The following is a 20,500-nucleotide window of genomic DNA, read 5'->3' on the forward strand; positions in this document are numbered from 1 at the left end:
TCAACTACCATTTGATGTTGATACCACCATTTTCTCCATGTTATAAATACAGAAATTGAGATTTAGGATGATTAAACCACTTGTTTAGGATCACAGTGAGGTAATGGCAGGGGCTGGGATGTAGGGGGACAGTAGAGAAGGAATTCACACTCAGGTCCTCTAAACGTGAGTCTGCATGTTTTACCATCTAGAAGACCCCTTGGATAACTTTGCTTACAGCTATCAAAAACTTCTTCTGATTTTCAAACAAAGTCATCAACTCCAATTAAGAGAGGTGGAAATTTGCTTTTGTCCATGATGGTTTGACCAACTCAGGCTGGTATGTGAGTCTCTTATCTAAAGCTTGGGTGAAGTTAAAATCAGAGCTATAAAATACATTGCATCAGAAGACCCTGTAAACCAGCATTTGGGGCAGGATTTTACATATTTTCTTGTGTATACAAGAGGGACAAATGTATGTTTAAAAGTTCAAGGATAGGGCAAATGGTGGGGAAGATAGTGCAAGTATCATTCTACTACTATATCTGGCCATAGGGAGAGGACTTTAAATTCGTGACAGGTCTTGGCATTGTGAAAGACACCCAACACTAAAGCTAAAAGACAAGTCTAAACGCCACGTATAATGAAATCTTAGCTGTCAAAAATAATTTGCAGATGTAGAAAGTTCTCCAAAATCTGTCAGGATGAACAATAATACATGATTGGGTCCACAAACAAGTTTACCATTCATTTTGGCAGTGCCAGAAAATGTACAGCCACAGTGGGGCTTATATGATGAGTAATATAGTAATGTTTAAAAAGAAAGAAGCAATGATACTGATATTGCTTCATATTAAAAATTTTAACATTGTTTAGAAATCATTTCCTAAAAACTCTAAGAATGGTTATGAGTGGATGTACTCAAATATGAAGAAATACTCTTGGTTTTTTTTTATAGTCACATATTCAGAGTCAGTTTGTTACTATGGAATCACATATGATGTCATAAATTTGACATTCTAAATGCAAACTTAGAGCAACAGAAACAACAGGAAATGGAGCTGGGGAGAGGAAAACCTGCATAACAACAAAAGAAATTCAAGAGTGAAAAGAAATGAGTCAAACATCTCTGAAACAAAAAAAGAAGGTGAGTGAATTGAATGTCCTAGAATCTTGCATTAGAGCTAAGAAAATGCAGACATCAACAAATGTAAATATTATTACCTCTGGGAATGTTCTGCAACAATTAAATCATTTCATATACTGACTACAAGTGGAGTAAATGGAAAGAAAATAAAGAATATGAAAAATGGAGCAAAAGAGGATTAAAGCATTCAGGAGGGATCCCTGGGTGGTTCAGTGGTTTAGTGCCTGCCTTCGGCCCAAGGCGTGATCCTGGGGTCCCGGGATCTACCCTGGAGTCCCAGGATCGAGTCCCACATTGGGCTCCCCGCATGGAGTTTGCTTCTCCCTCTGCCTGTGTCTCTGCCTCTCTGTCTCTGTCTCTCTCTCTCTCTCTCTGTATCTCTCATGAATAAATAAATAAAATCTTAAAAAAAAAAACCTTCAGGATAAGTCAGTCTAATAATTCAGCATTTATTGAGCATATGCTTATATGTTAGTGACAAGAAGTGAAAATACTCTATCTTTGAAGAATGCACAGCATAGTAGGAAAGAGAATACATAAACAAAGTACAATTCAGTACTCAGTAAAAGTACTTACAAAAAACACAGGCAACACAAAGCAATGTGTTGCCTGTGCAACTTCTCCCAGGTCATGCTGAGATGCATTTTGAAGAACATTAAAGAGAAGAGGAGGTTACAAGGAAACAGGTTGATATGTAGGCAAATACAAGTCATTTAGCACAAGCAAACATACCTATAAAAGTGTACAGTGGAGGGCAAGTTGGAGGTAGACAGGATACACCATGAGGCTCCTGGTCAATAAAAAAAAAAAAGTGAATGAAGAGTGTACCAGAAATGAAGCATAATTGGATTTATGTTTTATAAATATCACTTTAAATAGATGGGGTCTATGGATCTAGAAATCAGGGAGGATTTGAGGTTATGAAGCCTAATCAAAAGTCTATAATTCTAAGAATGAAGGCCCATAATGATCTGAGATCTGGAACAAGGCAATGATAATAGGGACAGAGAAGAGGAACTGAGTTTTAAATATCTTTTGCAGTTATAAGTGACAGGATTTCATGGTGATGATGTAAGGAATGGCTGGAAGGGTTTCAGGATCAGTTCTAGGACCACACACCTCTGCCATTCTCTGCAGGCACAGACTCATATGTCCAACTAACACTGATGCAAAAAGGAAATAATGCACATGCTGCTCCTGAGCACACTGATCCATATTAGAAGATGAGCTCTTAAAATAGGAAATAACACTAGTCTTGATCACATTATAGCTACTGAGTTAGCGTGAAACAATACAAATAATGCTCCAATACAATGATATTTCCCACAGTTGAAAATAAACATATTTGAATAGTGACCATGACATGAATTATCTCCCTGTTCTCGCCTAACTAGTCTTCCCTCTTAGCTTGTTCACAAGAAACCTCTTTTCATCCTAGCTGGTATGAACAATTAGAATATATGTACAGAAGGTAGGACTGTCAATAGATCTGCACAGGATTAATAACCTTGATTTTAAAAATCTAGCTAATATTGGTGAGGCTTAGATCCACAGAAGATTGGAGTTCAGGTTTATTAAGAAAAGAAACAAAAGAAGTTTCATGGCCAAACGAAAAGTTCCTTAAGTAGCATACTTCTATAGCATACTAGCAGCTATAGAATAGTAGTGAGTAGTAGAGTAGTAGAGAAAATAAATGTTATTCTGTATGAGTAATTTCACATTTAAATCAAAGTCCTACTGAGCTCTGGAAAGTCATCCCACAGTATTTCCTCTGGCATCATTTTTTAAAATGATAAATGCCTCATGCCTCAAATCTATAAACCAACAAATTTATATATTAAAAATTGTTTATATAGTTCTCTGATATGTATTATTTTTATTTATGCCTCTTAGAACAAGATGGAAAATGTCTAAAATGCATACATGTATATACATATATATTTGCACATATGTTTTTTTATATTGGCAAAGAGACAAATTCTAATTTTTGTTTATCCTTTTATTCCCAAACCCAAGGTTTCTTATGCTCCTGTGATTAATTAATAAACATTCTTTGTTTCCATATTAAGAATGAGACTGGATCGAAGAACTCAAAAGACAGCATAGACACAGAGAAAAGAAAGGATTCTGACAAATCAGGAGTTCGTCTGAGCACTCAGGTGAGCTGACCTCTTAAGTGTTGGTAGAGAATTACAGAGCAGAAAGCACAACAGAAAATTTGAGGGGGTAGGGATGTTCTGGAAGATAAGACTGAGCTTCCAAGATTTCTATTAAGGGATATCTAATATCCTCATGGAGAGGCTAAGGACAAACTAGAAGAAGCTGGTCCCTGCTTTCCCCACCAGTACACATCCCCATGTTCATGTAGAATATATAATTAGAAACCACAGCCACCTTCTCTGCTCAGCCTATGGGAGGAGACTGGTCTTTGTTCAAATCAGGGAGGGCAGGGGAGTCTGGCCATCGCATTGACCATTTTCTGCACAATCTTTCAGATGAGGCGTGCAGTCAATCCGAATCACTTGCTGAGATGTTGCCCCATGCGAGGTCACTCGTCGTGTAGACGCTGCCTTTGTGCAGCTGAGGGAACAGTACCTCTTGGCCCTTGCCGCACAATACGTATTTATATTCACATGTGCCTGTTGTGGGAGCAGGGCCGGCAGATCACCATGATCAGGGTGAGCAGAGATCAAACTACTGATTTTGGAGGGGAGCCACAGGCAATCTGGGTGAGGGGAAGGATATGGGGAATAGAAACTCTTCCACTTGCCTCTCCATAGGGTCCTCCAGTTTGATTCTTCCCAAAGGAAAAGCTAAAGAATGCTCTATGCCCTCTTAGGCAGCTGCTTGGGAGCCCTGCTGCAGCCTCACTTAGATGCTAGCTGCCCTCATCTTTGTAGTGTACTCAAAAATGGTAAATATATATGTCTTCCTAGCTTCAGCTAACAGGCTTAACCTTAAGGGAGAAAATGGGAAAAAGGGAAGAAAAATGGTCAACTCTGCCATCTTCCATTTAAGAAGAGCCACAGGTGAAAAAATATGAGACATCAGATTTGTTTCTTAGTTTTGGATTCTCCTCCAGGTGGATCTCTATTTTTTTGCTCCTCAGAGAGTTTAGGATTGGGCCAGAGCTAGAATAGCATGTAAGGGCCAAGGTTGAGGTAAGGCCATATAGGACAAGGACCTTCTCTTTGGGCTCTGCTATGTTCAGCTTGAAGTAGTTGTTCTGTAGGCATGCGCATGGCAGGAGTGGGTGATGGGGTGTTACATCCCTGGGTCTCTTCTCTCCTCCAAAGGGATCACAGGAATTATCATTGCCAAAGACTGATTCCCGAGGTCTCCTTGTGCGAAATCAGTGGTCCCGAACTTCACGGAGCCCATCTACCAGAGGTCCATCAATAGACGAACCCAGAAGCAAGAGCACCAGTCTTAAGGTAGAGATGGATATAAAATTATGGAGAACATGATATAATAATAATAGTTAACATTTATTGATGCTTTCTATGTGCCAGGCCCCTCTATGTACTTCACATGTTTTAGCTAATTCAATCATCATTAAAACAAACAAACAAAAACCCCATAAGCCCCATTTTAAGTTGAGAAAATTGACACAGAGTAACTTACCTAAGATCTCACATTAATAACACTAATAGAGGTAGATTAAAGCCCAGGGTCACTAGGTCTATAAGCTGTACACTTAATGATTAAGCCCTTTGGCTTCTCCTTTTTTTCCTTTCTTCCTTCCTACCTTCTTCCTTCCTTCTTTCCTTCCTTCCTTTCTTCCTTCAACAACTATTTACTGAATAATCAAACCTTAGAAGATGGAGTGGAAAAATCAACAAAAGAGATAAATTGTTGAAAAGTGTTAGATTGTGTGTTGTTTTGGTCCCTTAACTAGGCCTGGCCCCATGAAAAGAAAATGTTAGTTTTGAGATTAAGTTTTTGATACAGGGAGAGAGAATGACACAGACCTAGCCACTAGGAAACATGTATCTCTGTGAAAAGTGGCTCAATAGTCTAACCAAAAATATGCCTTTTGAAACACATGAAACAGTCATAAAAACTGAAATAATATATAGAGGCTTAATAATTCATTGCACACCTTCGTAAAGGTATTTTTTCTCTAGAATTCTTCCTTTTTACTTAGGAAGATGATTCTCTCCAAATGAGCTCCATTGGCACATAGAGTTATTTTCTTTACTTTTATTTTTTTAAGATTTTATTTATTTATTCATGAGAGACACAGAGACAGAGGCAGAGGCAGGCTCCCCATGCAGAGCCCGATGTGGGACTTGATTCCAAGACCCCAGGATCAAGACTTGAGCCAAAGGCAGATGCTCAACCACTGAGCCACCCAGGTGCTCCAAGGCACACAGAGTTCTGAAGGCAATGGAGAGATGTTTCGTTCTCCAATCCACCAACCTTCCCAGCAATCATGGCATTAATCAGAGGGCAATGTAGAGAGAGGTACCTCCAGGTGTTTTGTAGAGTCTGCTGGTGGGAACGTCTGGTCTAGTTGCTCATAGAGTTAACTGGAGGTCACAGATGAAGGCAGTGGTGAGCAAGGACCCATCCTACCTGGAGGTCTCTGAGCAAATGCAAAGGAAGCAACAAACTAAGTGCCAGCTGCCTTAGGGCAAGCAAGGAAGAAGACCTGTGCCCTATCAACTCCAAAAGAAAAAAAAAAAAAAAAAAAAAAAGCTTGAGGTGCTGATGGGGGAAGGTAGAGGGAAATAAGAACCGTCTATCTCTGTGTCCATGTAACTGAAGTAGCCAATAACTGGGGCCTTGAAACATCTGAGCCCCTTCAAGCCCCACTGAAAGGAGCTAGGATTGACTAGGATCAAGTTAAGGGCTATGAATGGATAGAGGGGAGGGGAAGGCTCCTTGACTCCTCCTGGTTAGAGATGGGGACAGATACGCATCTAATGCAAACTCACTTTCTTGCTCCAGCTCCCCAATAGCTCCACGACCTCCCGGACTTCATCTGCCTCCCCTAGCCAGCACGAGTCCCCAGAGCAGCTGTCAGAGCAGGCCTCTCCGCCCACGCCACCTCTGCCATCCACGCCGCCCATGCCTCTCGACTCGCGTCCTCCCACTCCCCCGGAGCCCCATAGCTCATCCCGGCGCAGCACCAGGATGCAAGAGAATCCCGAAGCCTGGGCTCACGGCATCGTGCGGGATATCCGCGACTCCCGGGAGTCTTCGCAGCTGCGGGATTACCCACGCACGCCCCCCACCGAATGGAAGTCGTATTCCCAGCGCAGATCGACTTACTCCTCTCAGCTGGACCGCGACTGTCTGTCCGAACTGCCTCAACCACCCCGGCAGCACCAACGGGAGGAAGAGGAGGAGGAGGAGGAAGCCTACTGGGCCTCGGTGAAAACTCTGTATGAGAAGATCCCGAGCTGCTCGCGCCCCCGACCGGTGAGAAGGGTCCCCTCCACTCAACCCTGCAAGCCTGAGTCTCCCCCAGCCTCCCTCCTCTCCAATGTGTAGGAAGTCCTGCCCAGCTTCGCCCCTACCCATGCAGCCTTAGGAGTTGGAGGGAATCCCAGCCCTTGGCTGTCTCCAGCATCCCAGGGCTCCAACAGGGGCCTCGCTGTTTTCTTCCCACCTTGCCTTGGCATGAGCCCCTTTCCTGATCCCTTCCATCTGTGTGGCTGACTGTCCTCCCAATGGCGCCCTTCTCTGTAGCCCAAACCCAAGAATGCTATCACCATCGCTGTGTCATCCCGGGCTCTTTTCAACATGATGGACGGCAGGAAAATCTACGAGGAAGAGGGTCTAGAAAAGTACATGGAATATCAGCTCAACAATGAGAATGTCATCCTGACCCCAGGGCCTGCGTTCCGCTTTGTTAAGGTACGCTGTTATACTGTGTTTGTAATGGCAGGACCCCAGATGCAGAGGGAAGGACCCATGAAAACCCTTGGGATCTCATCCAGGTTCCCAGATAATTCCTGGTCCACTCTTGTAATCCTTGTCTTTTTCAAATTGACCCCAGGTCAGCTTATGCTTCCAATAGAGGCTCATAGACTGATGAGAAAGGGCCTCCAGTTCTAGATTTGGGATGTTGAGATGGCCTCAGTGCAGTTCTAATCATGACACCTTTAAGAAACACCTTTGTTTCCTTCCTAGAAGGAATGGTAACCAGAAGCAATAATGAGTTTACAATGCCTATAGTAGAAACAAAATGCCTCATTAAAATGAGATGAAATTCGCTTTAGCTGCTTTTGATCCAAATATAACATATTAAGAAAATCAAGATGATCTTGGTTGACATGATTTTAATTGAAAAATGTAAGGTTCTCTGAACTCGTAACACTGATCCCGTATATAACTTATACAAATGTTACACAATAACATTATAACCAGGCAGAAATAAATGACACTTCTGCAAGGTGTGAGTAGGAAGTGATTTTCTTTTAAAGATTTTATTTACTTATTCATGAGACACAGAGAGAGGCAGAGACATAGGCAGAGGAAGAAGCAGGCTCCATGCAGGGATCCTGATGTGGGACTCAATCCTGGGACTCCAGAATCACGCCCTGGGTGGAAAGCAGGCACTAAACTCCTGAGCCACCCAGGGATCCCTGAGTAGGAAGTGATTATAGGGCATTTTAGAAGCATGGGAAGAAACTACTGACCTATTCTAAAGACTCATGTTTAGAAAATAGACAAAGTGTGTTGGTAGCATGTATTCTAAAATTGGAACAATACAGAAACCATTAGCATGTCTCCTTGCAAGGATAATATGCAAATTCAGGAAGCATTCTATAGTTTCACAATAAATGATAATCACCAGATGATAAAGAAAAGCAGATTTTAGAAATAAAAAAAAATAGACAAAGCATGAAAGGGTTATCCCAATCCTTTTCTCTGCCTACCCCACAGAGAGAATTCTAGGAAACCAAATGTAACAATTTTCAACAAACATTACCTATCTATTCAGTAAACATTAACTGAAGTCCTTTGCATAAGAGGCTGAAAGTACAGAAATGAGTGGCATAACCCCACCTTCAAGGAGCCACGATCTCTCAGTGAAGAGTCTTCAGAGTTTGAATTTGACACCAATGATACCTTTCTCTCCAGACTTCAGACTTCAATGCCCACCTTGCCTGGCCCTCTTTACATGCATTCATGTTTGTAACCTGCAGGCACTGCAGCATGTCAATGCTAGACTCCGTGAGCTGTATCCTAACGAACAGGACTTATTTGATATTGTACTGATGACTAATAACCATGCCCAAGTGGGAGTGCGGCTTATAAACAGCGTCAATCACTATGGTAAGTAAAATAAATACCATGTGGAAGAACAGCTTGCTGCTCTGGAAGAGAGAAGCCATGTTATTTTGCTAACTGTGGCCTAACTAATGCAGTGTCTTTGATACTGAAACCCCCCTCTGCGTGAGGAATGTTTATTTGCCTATGTCAGAGAAAGAGAGGCCATGTTCATTTTTAACTTCAGCATAGCGTTGGGCCCAAAGCTCTGGACTTAACTTGTCAAGTGTGAATTTCAAAGTCTTAATCCCAGCTCCCGCAATATATTTCTCTGTTTTATGTTTTTCACTTCTAAACTTGACTTCAAGGAGCCATCAACCCAGAGGCTTTCCCTGTGTGATCAAACCTCTTGCTCACCACAGATCCGTGTTTGAGGTTTACGGGTTTTCACCTTTCCTGGCCACTCTTACAATCTGATTCTCCCTGACTGCTCTCCTCACACATCAAATCCATATCCATGCCAGCAAAATTATCTTTGTTCCTTAACATGGAAATTTTGATTGACTCTAGGTTCCTCATGGCATTTCCATCAGCATGTTGGATACTTTAAGAGAAAATCCCCATTTTCCTGTTATGGAATTACTTGACTTGTTATTTGGGGAGCTTTAGACTATTTTCTAAGTACCTATCCAGGTTTATGGATATGTCAAGCCAAAGTAACATTGAACTTTTGCATATTTAAATTCAAGGTTTAAAGTGGGCATAGTAAAAAAAAAAAAAAAAAAAAAAAATAAAGTGGGCATAGTTATAAATAATCAAGCTGTCTTACAACTTATGAGTTTTACATTATCCTAATTATAAGTCTGATGTCTGAGACATACTTTAAAAAATGGTTGCCTTTCAAAACAGCAGCTTTCATAGTGTTAAGACATGAGAAGAGATCATAGTATTCATCTATGCTAAACCTTTTATTTTTCACAACACTCAATCTTACACAATTTACCCTGGGTCTATCGATTCTTCACCGAACGGAGCCCATCAAGGGCATAAGAAATCATATGTACCTATCAGTTCTGCTAATGAGCTGGTTGAGTTCATCTTCTCAAGCAACTTTATTCGTGAAACAATAGGCTTTCACCTGGAAGAGTTAGTTTCTTCCATTATCTGGGTGCTGAAGGCAATTTGTATCTCCCTCTGCTATGGCCTATTACATTATCATTTCTGTTTTACATGCCTGGCTCTCAGTGAACTGTGATCTCCTTAAAAAGGGAGATGATGTTTTAATTGCTTCTGAAGTCCTCAATGCCACCAAATTATTTCTGATCATTAAATTAATATTATTTAAGGGTTTGTAGAATACACTTTTGTGGCACTTATGCCCAATATTGGCTTAAGTGAAAAAAAGGGTATTTGTTAATATCATAGCAAACACTTCAACCTTAACTGTGGATGGATGGACCCTACTATACTCTTAATCCATACAGAGGAAAAACAACTGACAAGACACAAAATTCTACTTTATATCACGTACAGCTACACAGTTCACTATGTATCTAAAAACACTTTGAATCATATGCATAATGTTATGCTTTATTTAATTGTTCTCAAATCATTAGAGTGTTGTGCTCTTATAAATAATCTTGAACTGAGACCTTTACACGTAAATCTATATCAGAGTTTCAGATTATTCCCTTAGAATAAGCTAGAAAATGTCAAAAAGTATAAACCAATAAAAGCTCTTGATACATATTGTCAAATTACTTTCTAGATAGCTTGTACCAGTTTATACTTTCATCTAAAGTAAAAATAGGTGCCTATGTCACAAACCTTTCACCAATATCTAGCATTTGTTTTTTAATTGTTATTGATTCGAAAGACATTTAATGGCATTTTAATATTTAGTGTACTTTTAAATTATATTTAAAATTTCAAGTCAAGGGACACTTGGGTAACTCAGCTAAGCAGCTGGTTCTTGGTTTTGGCTCAGGGAAAGATCTTGGGGTCCTGGGATCAAGCCCTCAGGGAGGGGGTCAGCTTGATGATTCTCAGGATTCTCTCTCCCTCTGCCCTCCCCCATCCCACCCCCCGTGCTTGGTTTCTCTCTCTTTCAAATAAATAAATCTTTAAAAATAAATAAACAAATAAATAAATACAGTTTCAAGTCCAGAAACAATTTCAGACCTTTTGTTGTTGTTTTCAGAAAACAGCTTAAACCCTAGCAGTGCTTGTCATTACTATTGTATTGTCCCTCCAGAAATACAGAAATAGTGCTTAAAATAAAGCCACACGTTAACTACCTCTTTCAACAAGTAAAGAGCCTGTGGTTGAAGGAAGAGAACTTTGTCTAGTCTAGTCACAAGAGTCACTGTGAATCAGTGGGCTTAGACAAATCTTTGTGTCTCAATATCCTTTTCTGTAACAATGATAATAATGCCTATCATACAACTGTTGTGAGTGTAAACTGGCATGGTCTATGTGAACATACTTAATAAGCTATCATACACCAAATACATTCACTACTATATAAAATAATAATATAATTTAAAATATAATTTTTATATGTAACATAGCAGTTTTTCAATATTAGTGCTACAAAGGTAATTCTAAAACCTCAGTAAGGAAGTTATTCCTAAGGTTATTCCTCAATTATTCCTAAGATAACTTTGATTTACATTTAAAGTAAGGATATTGTCTCTGACATAACAAAGTCTTTCTTGCCCAATAATAGGCTTACTAATTGATCGCTTCTGTCTGACCGGTGGAAAAAGCCCCATTGGCTATTTGAAGGCATATCTTACCAACTTGTATCTTTCTGCAGATTCTGAAAAAGTACAAGAAGCAATACAAGAAGGTATTCATTGGGTTTTATCCCTCAAGTTAATAAAGAGGTTTGCACTAGTGTTGACTTTCATTGGGCTTCATATAAGATTATATGGCTTATGTCCTTGTTAAATTTTCTGCTAAGGTGTTTCCACAAGTGGCAGCCCCTAAATCTCTCTTTTAGAGCTTTTGACCTTCTTGGAGGTGGACATTCTCAGTGATTGTCCTACAACCCATTTTACACTTTCCCATCCATTACAGAAATGGAGGCAGTGCATAAACAACTGTTTTGAGATGTGTGGTTATAAAGAGCAATTGAGTCATCAGGTTAGCTAGACAAAAATATTGTGAGGTCTGGGCGGACCTTTTTTTTCTTTTTTTTTAATCATTAAAATGGTAGAAGAAACTGATGCCCCTGAGAAGAGTATTAATAAATCTCCATGGTCTGCCAGGGATCGCCTCTGCAACAATGTTTGATGGAGCTAAAGACATGGCTTACTGTGACACACAGCTCCGTGTGGCCTTTGACGGGGATGCCGTCCTCTTCTCTGACGAATCTGAACATATTGCCAAGGAGTATGGGCTGGACAAATTCTTTCAACATGAAACACTATTTGAAAATAAGCCTCTTGCTCAGGTGGGTTCAGTGAGTTCTAATTATTTTTCATCTGCTTATTTTCTAAAATACAGATATACATAGTTTAAATTATTTTAGGCAGGCCACTCCTCATTTCTTATTCTTTACACTTTGCTTCCTTTCTTATCCTTCATACTTTTCTCCCTTTCATGAACTCCTCATTTTGAAACATCTACCAGTCAGTTGGGTTTTTTGTTTGTTTGTTTTGTTTTGTTTTAGCATTCTTTTATCTATCCTTTTTGGAAGTGTTTCTATGATGTTCTCGTGATAATGAGTTCACCTCCAAATTATAAGTAATAGAGGTAATATGGTTTACCAGTGAGCCATTTCTACATAATAAATTCCCAGAATAGTAAAATGATTTCCAATAGGTCAGTAAACATTTGTGGACCTCTTTGTCCATAAACCTCAAACTCACTAACGGCATTACTTAATTGAGAAAATCTGCACAACTGAGAGCTCAAATTGAATCAAAATAATGAGCCTCAAACAAGTGCAAGCTATGAACACCTAATCAAAATGAAACTGAATATTTCGTTTTTTTGGAATCAGTCCATGAACTGAAGTGTTAAAGTCACAGTCTGAAAAGAACAAAACTTACAACTTCTGAACCAAAGAAATCTGAAACATCAAAATATTCTCCAAACTGAATCTGAACTGATGGGTTATTTAATTTTAATCTAAGAATTTGACCAAAGAATTGGTCTTTTTTTTTTCTTAGCTCTTCTAGAACTTAAGATAAACTTCAAGTTGTTATTTTCATTACACTTCTAAAAATATAAATAGACCAACTGAAAGCTGAAAAGTTTCACTAACTCACCTCATGTTACAGCAAGTGATATTTAAACTGTGTGTATGAGTGTGTGTGTGTGTGTGTGTGTGTGTGTGTACATGCATATAACTTCATGGCCCCTCCATAATAGCTTCTTTGAAGCCTCGATCTTATGTTATGAAGTTGCTTAATGCTAACAAATTGAGAGGAAAGTCTTTTGTTGTATTTTACTTAAAGTCTGCTTTGCTGAAATTCAGAGGCCATTGTATAGTAGCCTTTAACTATTACTGAAATTTGGAAGAGTTCCAGAAAAAGAACACTTAAAAAAAAAAAACTTCAAAAACATAATTACTTCAAGATAATCTTAAAATATCATTTTCTCATTACAGGTAAATAATTCAAATTTCTTTTAGATTTGGCATTAATCATTTCCCTTTTCCAAGTTAAAGAACTTGTTCTTCCCATTAAACGATTGAAATTTTGAAGCCCAATACTAGTTATTACTGGAATACCCAACAAATTTCTATTAAACCTACTTGTTTCATTATGCAGTCCTTCTGGCAGTGGATAAAGATGCTATTTTTTTTTTTTTACATAGAAGAGGGTAGCTTTTCTATAAAGACCAGCCTTTGCCAATGTGTTCCACTGATGGGAAAGACGTTATGAGGTGAAATTACTGCCCAAACCTTTCAAGTATGTTGATCATGGGACTTGCGGCTTGGTCATGACAATGTTCTAGTTATCTCAGATGGAGTAGACAGCTGGACAGGATTAACTTGTCCACTCAGTGCAATTTATAAGCCTCCAGTGTGGCACCACAGCAAGTAACAGACATTTCCTGATTTGATGCCTACCTCATCTCACCATTCTCAGCCAGTGGTCTCCAATCGTGTGTGTGTATGTCTGTGTTTTAATCAGAAATATTGAGGTATAATTTATATATAGTGAAGTTCATAATTTTTAGTGGATGGTTCTAAACGTTTTTGACAAGTGTATACAATTATGAAATGATGACCAAACTCAAAATACTCATTATACTCACAAAATTCCCTCATGCATCTTTGTAGACATCCTACCCTGCAATCTTCAGGATCTATCTCTCCACTACTAATTTGATTTGTTTCCCAAAGTTTTTCCTTTTCTAGATGTCACATTAATGGAACCACACAGGATATAATCTTTTGAATTTGACTTCTCAAATAAGAAAAAAGATACATCCACATCATTCCATGTATTAGTAGTGTCTATTCCTTTTTATTGCTGAGTACGAGTCTCTTTTATGACTGTACCACATTTTCTTTGTCCATTTACCTGTTGGGTGGATATTTAGCTTATTTCCAATTTTTGGCATTTATAAATAAAGCCACTTTAAGCATTTGGATACAAGGTTCTATATAAACTTAAGATCTGATTTCTCTTGAGTAAATAACTAGGAGTAAGATTACTAGGTCATATGGTATATATGTCGCTAGGTCATATGTTTAACTTTGTAAGATACTGGCAAACTATTTTCCAAAGTGACCAGAGAGCTTTGCATTCCCAATAGCTCTATATGTGAGATTTTGTTGCTCTGCATCCTTAACAGTATTTCGTACTGGCAAGTTGTTTTTTGTTTGCCTCTTTTAAGATGTTCTAGTGGATATATAATGGTATCTCATTGTGGTTTTAATTTGCATTTCCCTAATGACAAATGGTATTGAACATGTTATCAGGTGTTTATCTGCCATCATGTGTACTCTTTGGCAAATATATCTGTTCAAATGTCTTGCTCATTTGTATTGGGTTTATTATTGAAGTTTGAGAGCTCTTAACATACTAGGGATATAAGTCTTTTAGCAGATATGTTTTGCAAATATTTTCTCTTAGTCTCAAGATAAACATGGTTTTTTAAATTCTCTTTATATATTCTCTTTCAGTGTCTTTCAATGAACAGAAATTTATAATTTTGATGAAGTTCAATTTATCAATTAGTCCTTTTATGAATTGTGCTTTAAAAAAAGATTTTATATTTATTTATTAGAGAGAGAGAGAGAGAGAGAGAGAGAGAGAGAGAGAGAAACAGGTTCCATGCAGGGAGCCTGATGTGGGACTCTATCCCAGGTCTCCAGGATCCCACCCTGGGTGGAAGGCGGCGCTAAACCTCTAAGCCACCGGGGCTGCCCATGAATTGTGCTTTTAATGTCATATCTAAAAACCGTCAAAGTCACATAAATTTCCTATGTTTCTTAATGTTTTCCTATGTTACAAAATTTTGTAATTTTAGGGCTTTTTTAAGGATTATGATCTATTTTGAATTAACTTTTGTATTTGTGCAAAGTGTTGGTTAAGTTCACTTTTACTGCTTATGGATGTTCCAATTGCTCCAGCATTATTTGTGGGAAAGACTAGCTCTCTGTTCCTTTAATATAGGTGCCCATGCTTTTACCAATATCACACTGTCTTGATTAGTACAGTTTTATAGTAAGTCTTGAGATTAGGTAGTGTGAGTTCTTCAAATTTGTTATTTTTCAAAATTCTTTTGGATATTCTGAGTCTTTTGCATTTTTTACAGATTCAACAACTAGCTTGTCCATCCTTGGAAAATAAATTCTGTTTGGATATTTTATTATGATTGTGCTAAATTTTTAGCTTAATCTTGGGGAGGGGGATGTTTTAATATCAAGTCTTTCAGTCCATGAACATAATATATCTCTCCATTTATTTAGGTCATCTTTGATTTTTTTTTCAACAGTGTTTCAAATATTTTTGTATACAGCTATCACAACACTTTCTAGATTTTATACCTAGGTATTTCATATTTTTTGTGCTATTGTGAATGATAAAATTTTGATTTCCAATCTGTTTGTTGTAAATATACAGAAATACAATTGGTTTTTGCATATTGACTTTGTATCTTGCAACTTTGTTAAATTCACCAGTTAGTATAGAAAAATTTTTGTAGTTTTGTTTTGTTTTTTTGAGATTTTCTACATAGACAATGTTGACTGGGAATAAAAGCACTTTTATTTCATTGTTTCCATTCTGTATGTCTTTTAGTTATCTTTCTTGCCTTAATACCTTTGCTAGTGCATTCAGTGGTGTTCAATAAGAGTGGTAAGAGGGGACATCGTTGTCTTGTCCCTGATCTTTGGGGTAGGACATTCACTCTTTGACTCCTAAGTATATATAGAGAATATGTATATATTTTTTTATGATTTCAATTCTTTAAATTTGTTGAAGAGCCCAGAATATGGCCTATCTTGGTGAATACTTGATGGCTACTTGAGAAGAATGCTGATTCTGTGTTATTGAGTAGTCAAAAATGTCAATCAGATTAAGTTGACAGTGTATTAGCCAGGTAATATTGCCCAGATTTTCCATACTGCCAATGATTTTCTATCTTCTATCCACTATTGAGGAGGTAGTGTCAAAGTCTTGAAGTATATTCTGAGGATCAATCTATTTCACCTTGCAATTATATACATTTTGCTTCATGTATTTTTAATCTCTCTTGCTTAGTGCCCAAATATTTAGGATTGTTATACATTCTTGGTTAAATAATCCCTTTTCATTATGTAATGTCTCTCTGTCTGAAAGTCACATAATCACACAAGCTTTTTGCTCTTTGTTTGTATTTTTTTTTGGACTGGTGTTTATATTGTATATCTTTTCTATAATTTTTATTTTTATCCTATTTTTGTTTTTACATTTATATTGTCTCTGTATTTAAATTGGCTTTCTTGTAGATAGTATACATATATAGTTCATGTTGCCTTTTTTGTACAATCTGACAATCCTTGTGTTTTAACTGCTATTCTTAGATCATTTGTATTTAATATGATCATTACTTAATATTAAAATCTACCATCTTCCTACTTTTTTCTATATGTTTCATCTGTTGTTTCTTTTTCCTTTTCTTACTTTTTGCTTTTGGATTTATTGTATGTATTGTATGTTTCCAGGATTCCTTTTATCTCCACTATTAACTTATAACACATTTAAAATTTTTCAGTGATTACCCTAGGATTGACAACATACAACTTTAAGTAAGCACAATCTACTTTTAAACAATATATTGCCACATTATGTACAGTGTGAGAATCTTACAACAGGATACTCCCAATCCCTTCCTCCCATATTTCATGCTATTGTCACACATTTTATTTTCACCTATACTATCAACTCACAGTACTTTGCTACTGTACCCTTACATTTCATGTCATTCTGTTGCCCTATTACCTCAGCTCTCTAATTGGCTCAATAAATGTTCTGATCTTTTTCTTAGATTATCTGACTTTTTCTTATTTTAGATAGGAATATCATCAGTTTTTCTAACTTTCTACATCCTAGGCAGATTCCAAATGTTTTAAATCATATAGCTTCTCAAAAAGTATTTTTTAGGAACTTTACTTCATATTTTGATATTTTTATTGACAAATTATATACCAGTACTGCTGCACAAATGTTTAAATTATAAAACATACCAAAAATAGAAATAAGAAAGGATGACATGGATACCTGGTTTGAATATAGTAACATAAACTGACTTGTCCCTATTTCTCCTTTTGGAAACCACTCAAAAGCAGCAAGGAGAACTGTATTCCTCTGTGTTTCAAAGCCAAACTATTGTGAGTTGGGTGGCTCCTGCTAATAGTTACTGTACCCCCTTTACTACTGTTACAAAAAAAAAAAGTTAATAGTTTTTTTTCACATACATAGAGATAGATATAGATATGTTTTTCACCTTTAGAAAGTGAGTATTACTTGTTTTTTTCCTGATATATGCAGCCTCAGGGAAACAGTGATCTAAATAATGTTTAGATCAAAATAGACAGTGATCATCTAAATAAGCCATGTTTATTAAAAAAACAATTTATTTCCAGGACAGCAGAGAAGAAGGGATCTTTGGAATTATGAAATCAAGTTAGCCTTAGAATATTATCTTTTACCTTTGCCATAAATCCTCAAAATGTTCCAAGGAAAACCAATCTGTTTCAGTGATAAGTAATAAAAACAGAACCGGCAAAGAATATAAGCAAAGATACTGAGGAAAGGGAAAGAAAGGCAAGATGTAATAAGACACATAGATCTCTCACTAGAAATAGTAGCCAAAGTATGATAAAAAATATCACTAAACATTTACTATAACTTTTAAAAACTTAATAAAGCAAGTCAGGGTCATAGAGTAGAATTGCAAGAATCAGGGGACAGATAGTAAAAAGCTAAATGGCAGAACTCTGGAAATAAGTAGAGTTGAAAAATAAGTTTTTAGAGAGGAAAAATGACAAAATAGATCACAGGTAAAGAAAACATATACATAAATGGAATCCCTGAAGAAAACACTGCCATTATATTCTGAGGGGAGGAGAGGGTTGTGTGTAGTAAATACAAAGATGCAATGCAAATTTATATAAAAATATAAACCAATAAAACATCTCAAACTGTCAGAAGATCTTAATGCATATATTAAACTATTAAAAGATTAAAGGCCACATTATATAATCAGAAATTGAACAAAGTGATCATAAAATTGGAGATGTTCCCTAGTAAAATTGTTTTACATCAAATATGAAGAAGTAATTCTTTGAGCAGTCTGCACATATGAGTGGGGAAGAAAATCAAGCTGTCCTCAATCTTCTCCACAGCAGCACTCAAAAGAAAAAGACAGTAGAGCATTACTTATTAAAAAAAAAAAAAAAAAATCGGGATCCCTGGGTGGCGCAGCGGTTTGGCGCCTGCCTTTGGCCCAGGGCGCGATCCTGGAGACCCGGGATCGAATCCCACATCGGGCTCCCGGTGCATGGAGTCTGCTTCTCCCTCGGCCTATGTCTCTGCCTCTCTCTCTCTCTCTCTGTGACTATCATAAATAAATAAAAATTGAAAAAAAAAAAATCTGGGATTTCAGGGTGGCTCCCAGGGTGTGATTCTGGAGTTCCAGGATCGAGTCCCACATCAGGCTCCCTGATGGAGCCTGCTTCTGCCTCTGCCTGTATCTCTGCCTCCCTGTGTGTGTGTGTGTGTGTGTGTATGTGTAATAAATAAATAAAATCTTTTTTAAAAATCTAAGAAAATGGAAGGAAAATCTAAATCACAGATTCTATACCCAGCTAAAAATTCATTCATGTAAAAAGAATATAGATCAACAGTTGAAAATATCAGGGGTTGTTATTTCCATAAGATTTTCTTGAGAAAACTAGTCTAGAAGACAACATTTCAGCCAACATGTAGATGATTGGAAACACAAAGGGACAAATGGGCACAGGATATATTTAATCCCAGAACTAAACTAAATCAATTGTAGGGAATATGGTGGCAGAAAAGAAAGCACACATTATGTGTCCTAACAATGTAGAAATGATATAACTAATGAAAACTGGAAAAACGTGGAGGAAAATAGCTAAGGAAGAGTAAGTATGTTGCTATCTTCAGTAATAATAGGTGATCAAAGGATAGGATGTAAAGCTGATAAACAAAAATATAAGAATCTTTAATAATGCAAATGTAAACACTGAGAAAGAGGGAACAAGTAAAATTGGGTGGTGCAGAAGAAATAGAGGATAAGAGAGAGGTGAATAAGTGCTGTGATTTAATTATTTCACATTGTAAAAAAGAATAGATCCTGGATTAAAAAAAATAAAAAAACAGAACTATAAAAACATAGTTACAAAGAAACCAATAGAAAGAAAGAATACAAACCTTCCTAAATCTTAGATAAAACACACATACATCCACAAAGGAAAAAAAAACCACACTCAATGAACAATCCTTTAAAATCTTTAAACAAGAAAATGCAATAAAGAGCATAAGAAAGAACCATCACATATATGTATAATACCAATAAATGTAAGTGGCCTAAAATTCTACTTTGTTTCAAAAATTAAGACTTCCAGATTGGAACACATAGCAAAACCCAATTCTTGTTCTATTCCAGAAAACAGCTGAAATTAAGTGTTCAGAAAGGTTGAAAATAAAAGTGAGTTTGAAGATCATAAAGGTAACTGTAAATATGAGACAAGGTTAGATTCAAGCCCAGAAGGCACTGAACTAAATAAAGGAGTATACTTCATAATATTAAAATCTGCAATTCACAAAAAGAAAACTAAAATAGTTCTTTTGGTGATTAACCAAATTTTATTTAGAGTATCCCATTTTGTCATGGAAAATTTATGTCTGCTGCCCTGGTTTAAATTTTTATAGAAACTTCTTTCACTCTTAAAACATCAATATTTAAGATAATAAATTATACGGTCATCCTACATTCATTCCAGGAATGCAAGGATAGTTTCATGCTACAAGGAAATATATTCACATAAATGCATAGAATTTCAAGATTGTTCCATTGTTGTTATAATACTGCATGCCTAGTGCAGTACTATATCCTTTTATAAGCTCTTATAAGCCTCTGCTTTTTTTTCAGCATTCACTTCCTTTAGCTCACTGGATCACAGTTGTGACATATGTTCCTTTTACAGGGTCCCTTAAAAGGCTTTCTGGAAGATTTAGGCAGACTGCAAAAGAAGTTTTATGCCAAAGACGAACGGTTACTTTGCCCTATCAGGACCTACCTGGTTACAGCCAGGAGTGCAGCCAGTTCAGGCGCCCGTGTGCTGAAAACCCTTCGCCGCTGGGGTCTAGAGATAGACGAAGCTCTTTTCCTTGCTGGAGCCCCCAAAGGTCCCATTTTGGTGAAGATAAGGCCCCACATTTTCTTTGATGACCACATGTTCCACATTGAAGGGGCACAGAAGCTCGGCACCATATCAGCTCATGTACCTTATGGCATTAATCAAAAATGAACAATTAGGGATGGAGAGGAGAAATAAAGCAGTGAGTCCGGTATTACAGAAACCACTTTTTGTGGATCTCTAGGTTATTAGATAGGTATTTCAGAAGATCAGGCCAGAACTTAGTTCATTTGGAAAAGAGGTTACCTTTTGATTTT

General features: G+C 37.3%; 1 protein-coding gene and 1 non-coding gene across 4 annotated transcripts; both read left to right on the plus strand.

The window, feature by feature from the left end:
• The first annotated feature begins 970 nt into the window (after positions 1-970).
• On the plus strand, positions 971-20,406 carry NT5C1B (5'-nucleotidase, cytosolic IB). Of its 3 annotated transcripts, none has more exons than XM_072770994.1 (10): positions 971-1,126; positions 3,196-3,285; positions 3,622-3,804; positions 4,423-4,560; positions 6,080-6,553; positions 6,824-6,991; positions 8,287-8,416; positions 11,079-11,201; positions 11,623-11,807; positions 20,031-20,406. In XM_072770994.1, exons 1-10 carry the CDS (start codon positions 1,094-1,096, stop codon positions 20,352-20,354), a joined length of 1,848 nt encoding a protein of 615 aa, XP_072627095.1. In that variant the 5' UTR covers positions 971-1,093; the 3' UTR covers positions 20,355-20,406. The 3 variants fall into 3 exon arrangements, with proteins under 3 accessions (XP_072627095.1, XP_072627097.1, XP_072627096.1); XM_072770995.1 differs by having other exon boundaries at positions 988-1,126; positions 3,143-3,285; XM_072770996.1 differs by lacking the exon at positions 3,622-3,804.
• LOC140601977 (U6 spliceosomal RNA) lies at positions 7,812-7,913 on the plus strand. The gene has a single exon (XR_012005036.1). It is a non-coding gene; the product is annotated as a U6 spliceosomal RNA (small nuclear RNA).
• Positions 20,407-20,500: the final 94 nt, after the last annotated feature.

The sequence above is a fragment of the Canis lupus genome, chromosome 12, assembly GCF_048164855.1.
Source record: "Canis lupus baileyi chromosome 12, mCanLup2.hap1, whole genome shotgun sequence".
In the NCBI taxonomy this organism is placed as follows: Eukaryota; Metazoa; Chordata; class Mammalia; order Carnivora; family Canidae; genus Canis; species Canis lupus.

Coding starts and splice junctions, on each gene's coding strand:
- NT5C1B (XM_072770994.1), top strand. CDS start 1,094: ATGAGTCAAACATCTCTGAAACAAAAAAAGAAG. Junction 4,561..6,079: donor GCAAGAGCACCAGTCTTAAG/GTAGAGATGGAT, acceptor TTCTTGCTCCAG/CTCCCCAATAGCTCCACGAC. Junction 6,554..6,823: donor GCTGCTCGCGCCCCCGACCG/GTGAGAAGGGTC, acceptor CCTTCTCTGTAG/CCCAAACCCAAGAATGCTAT.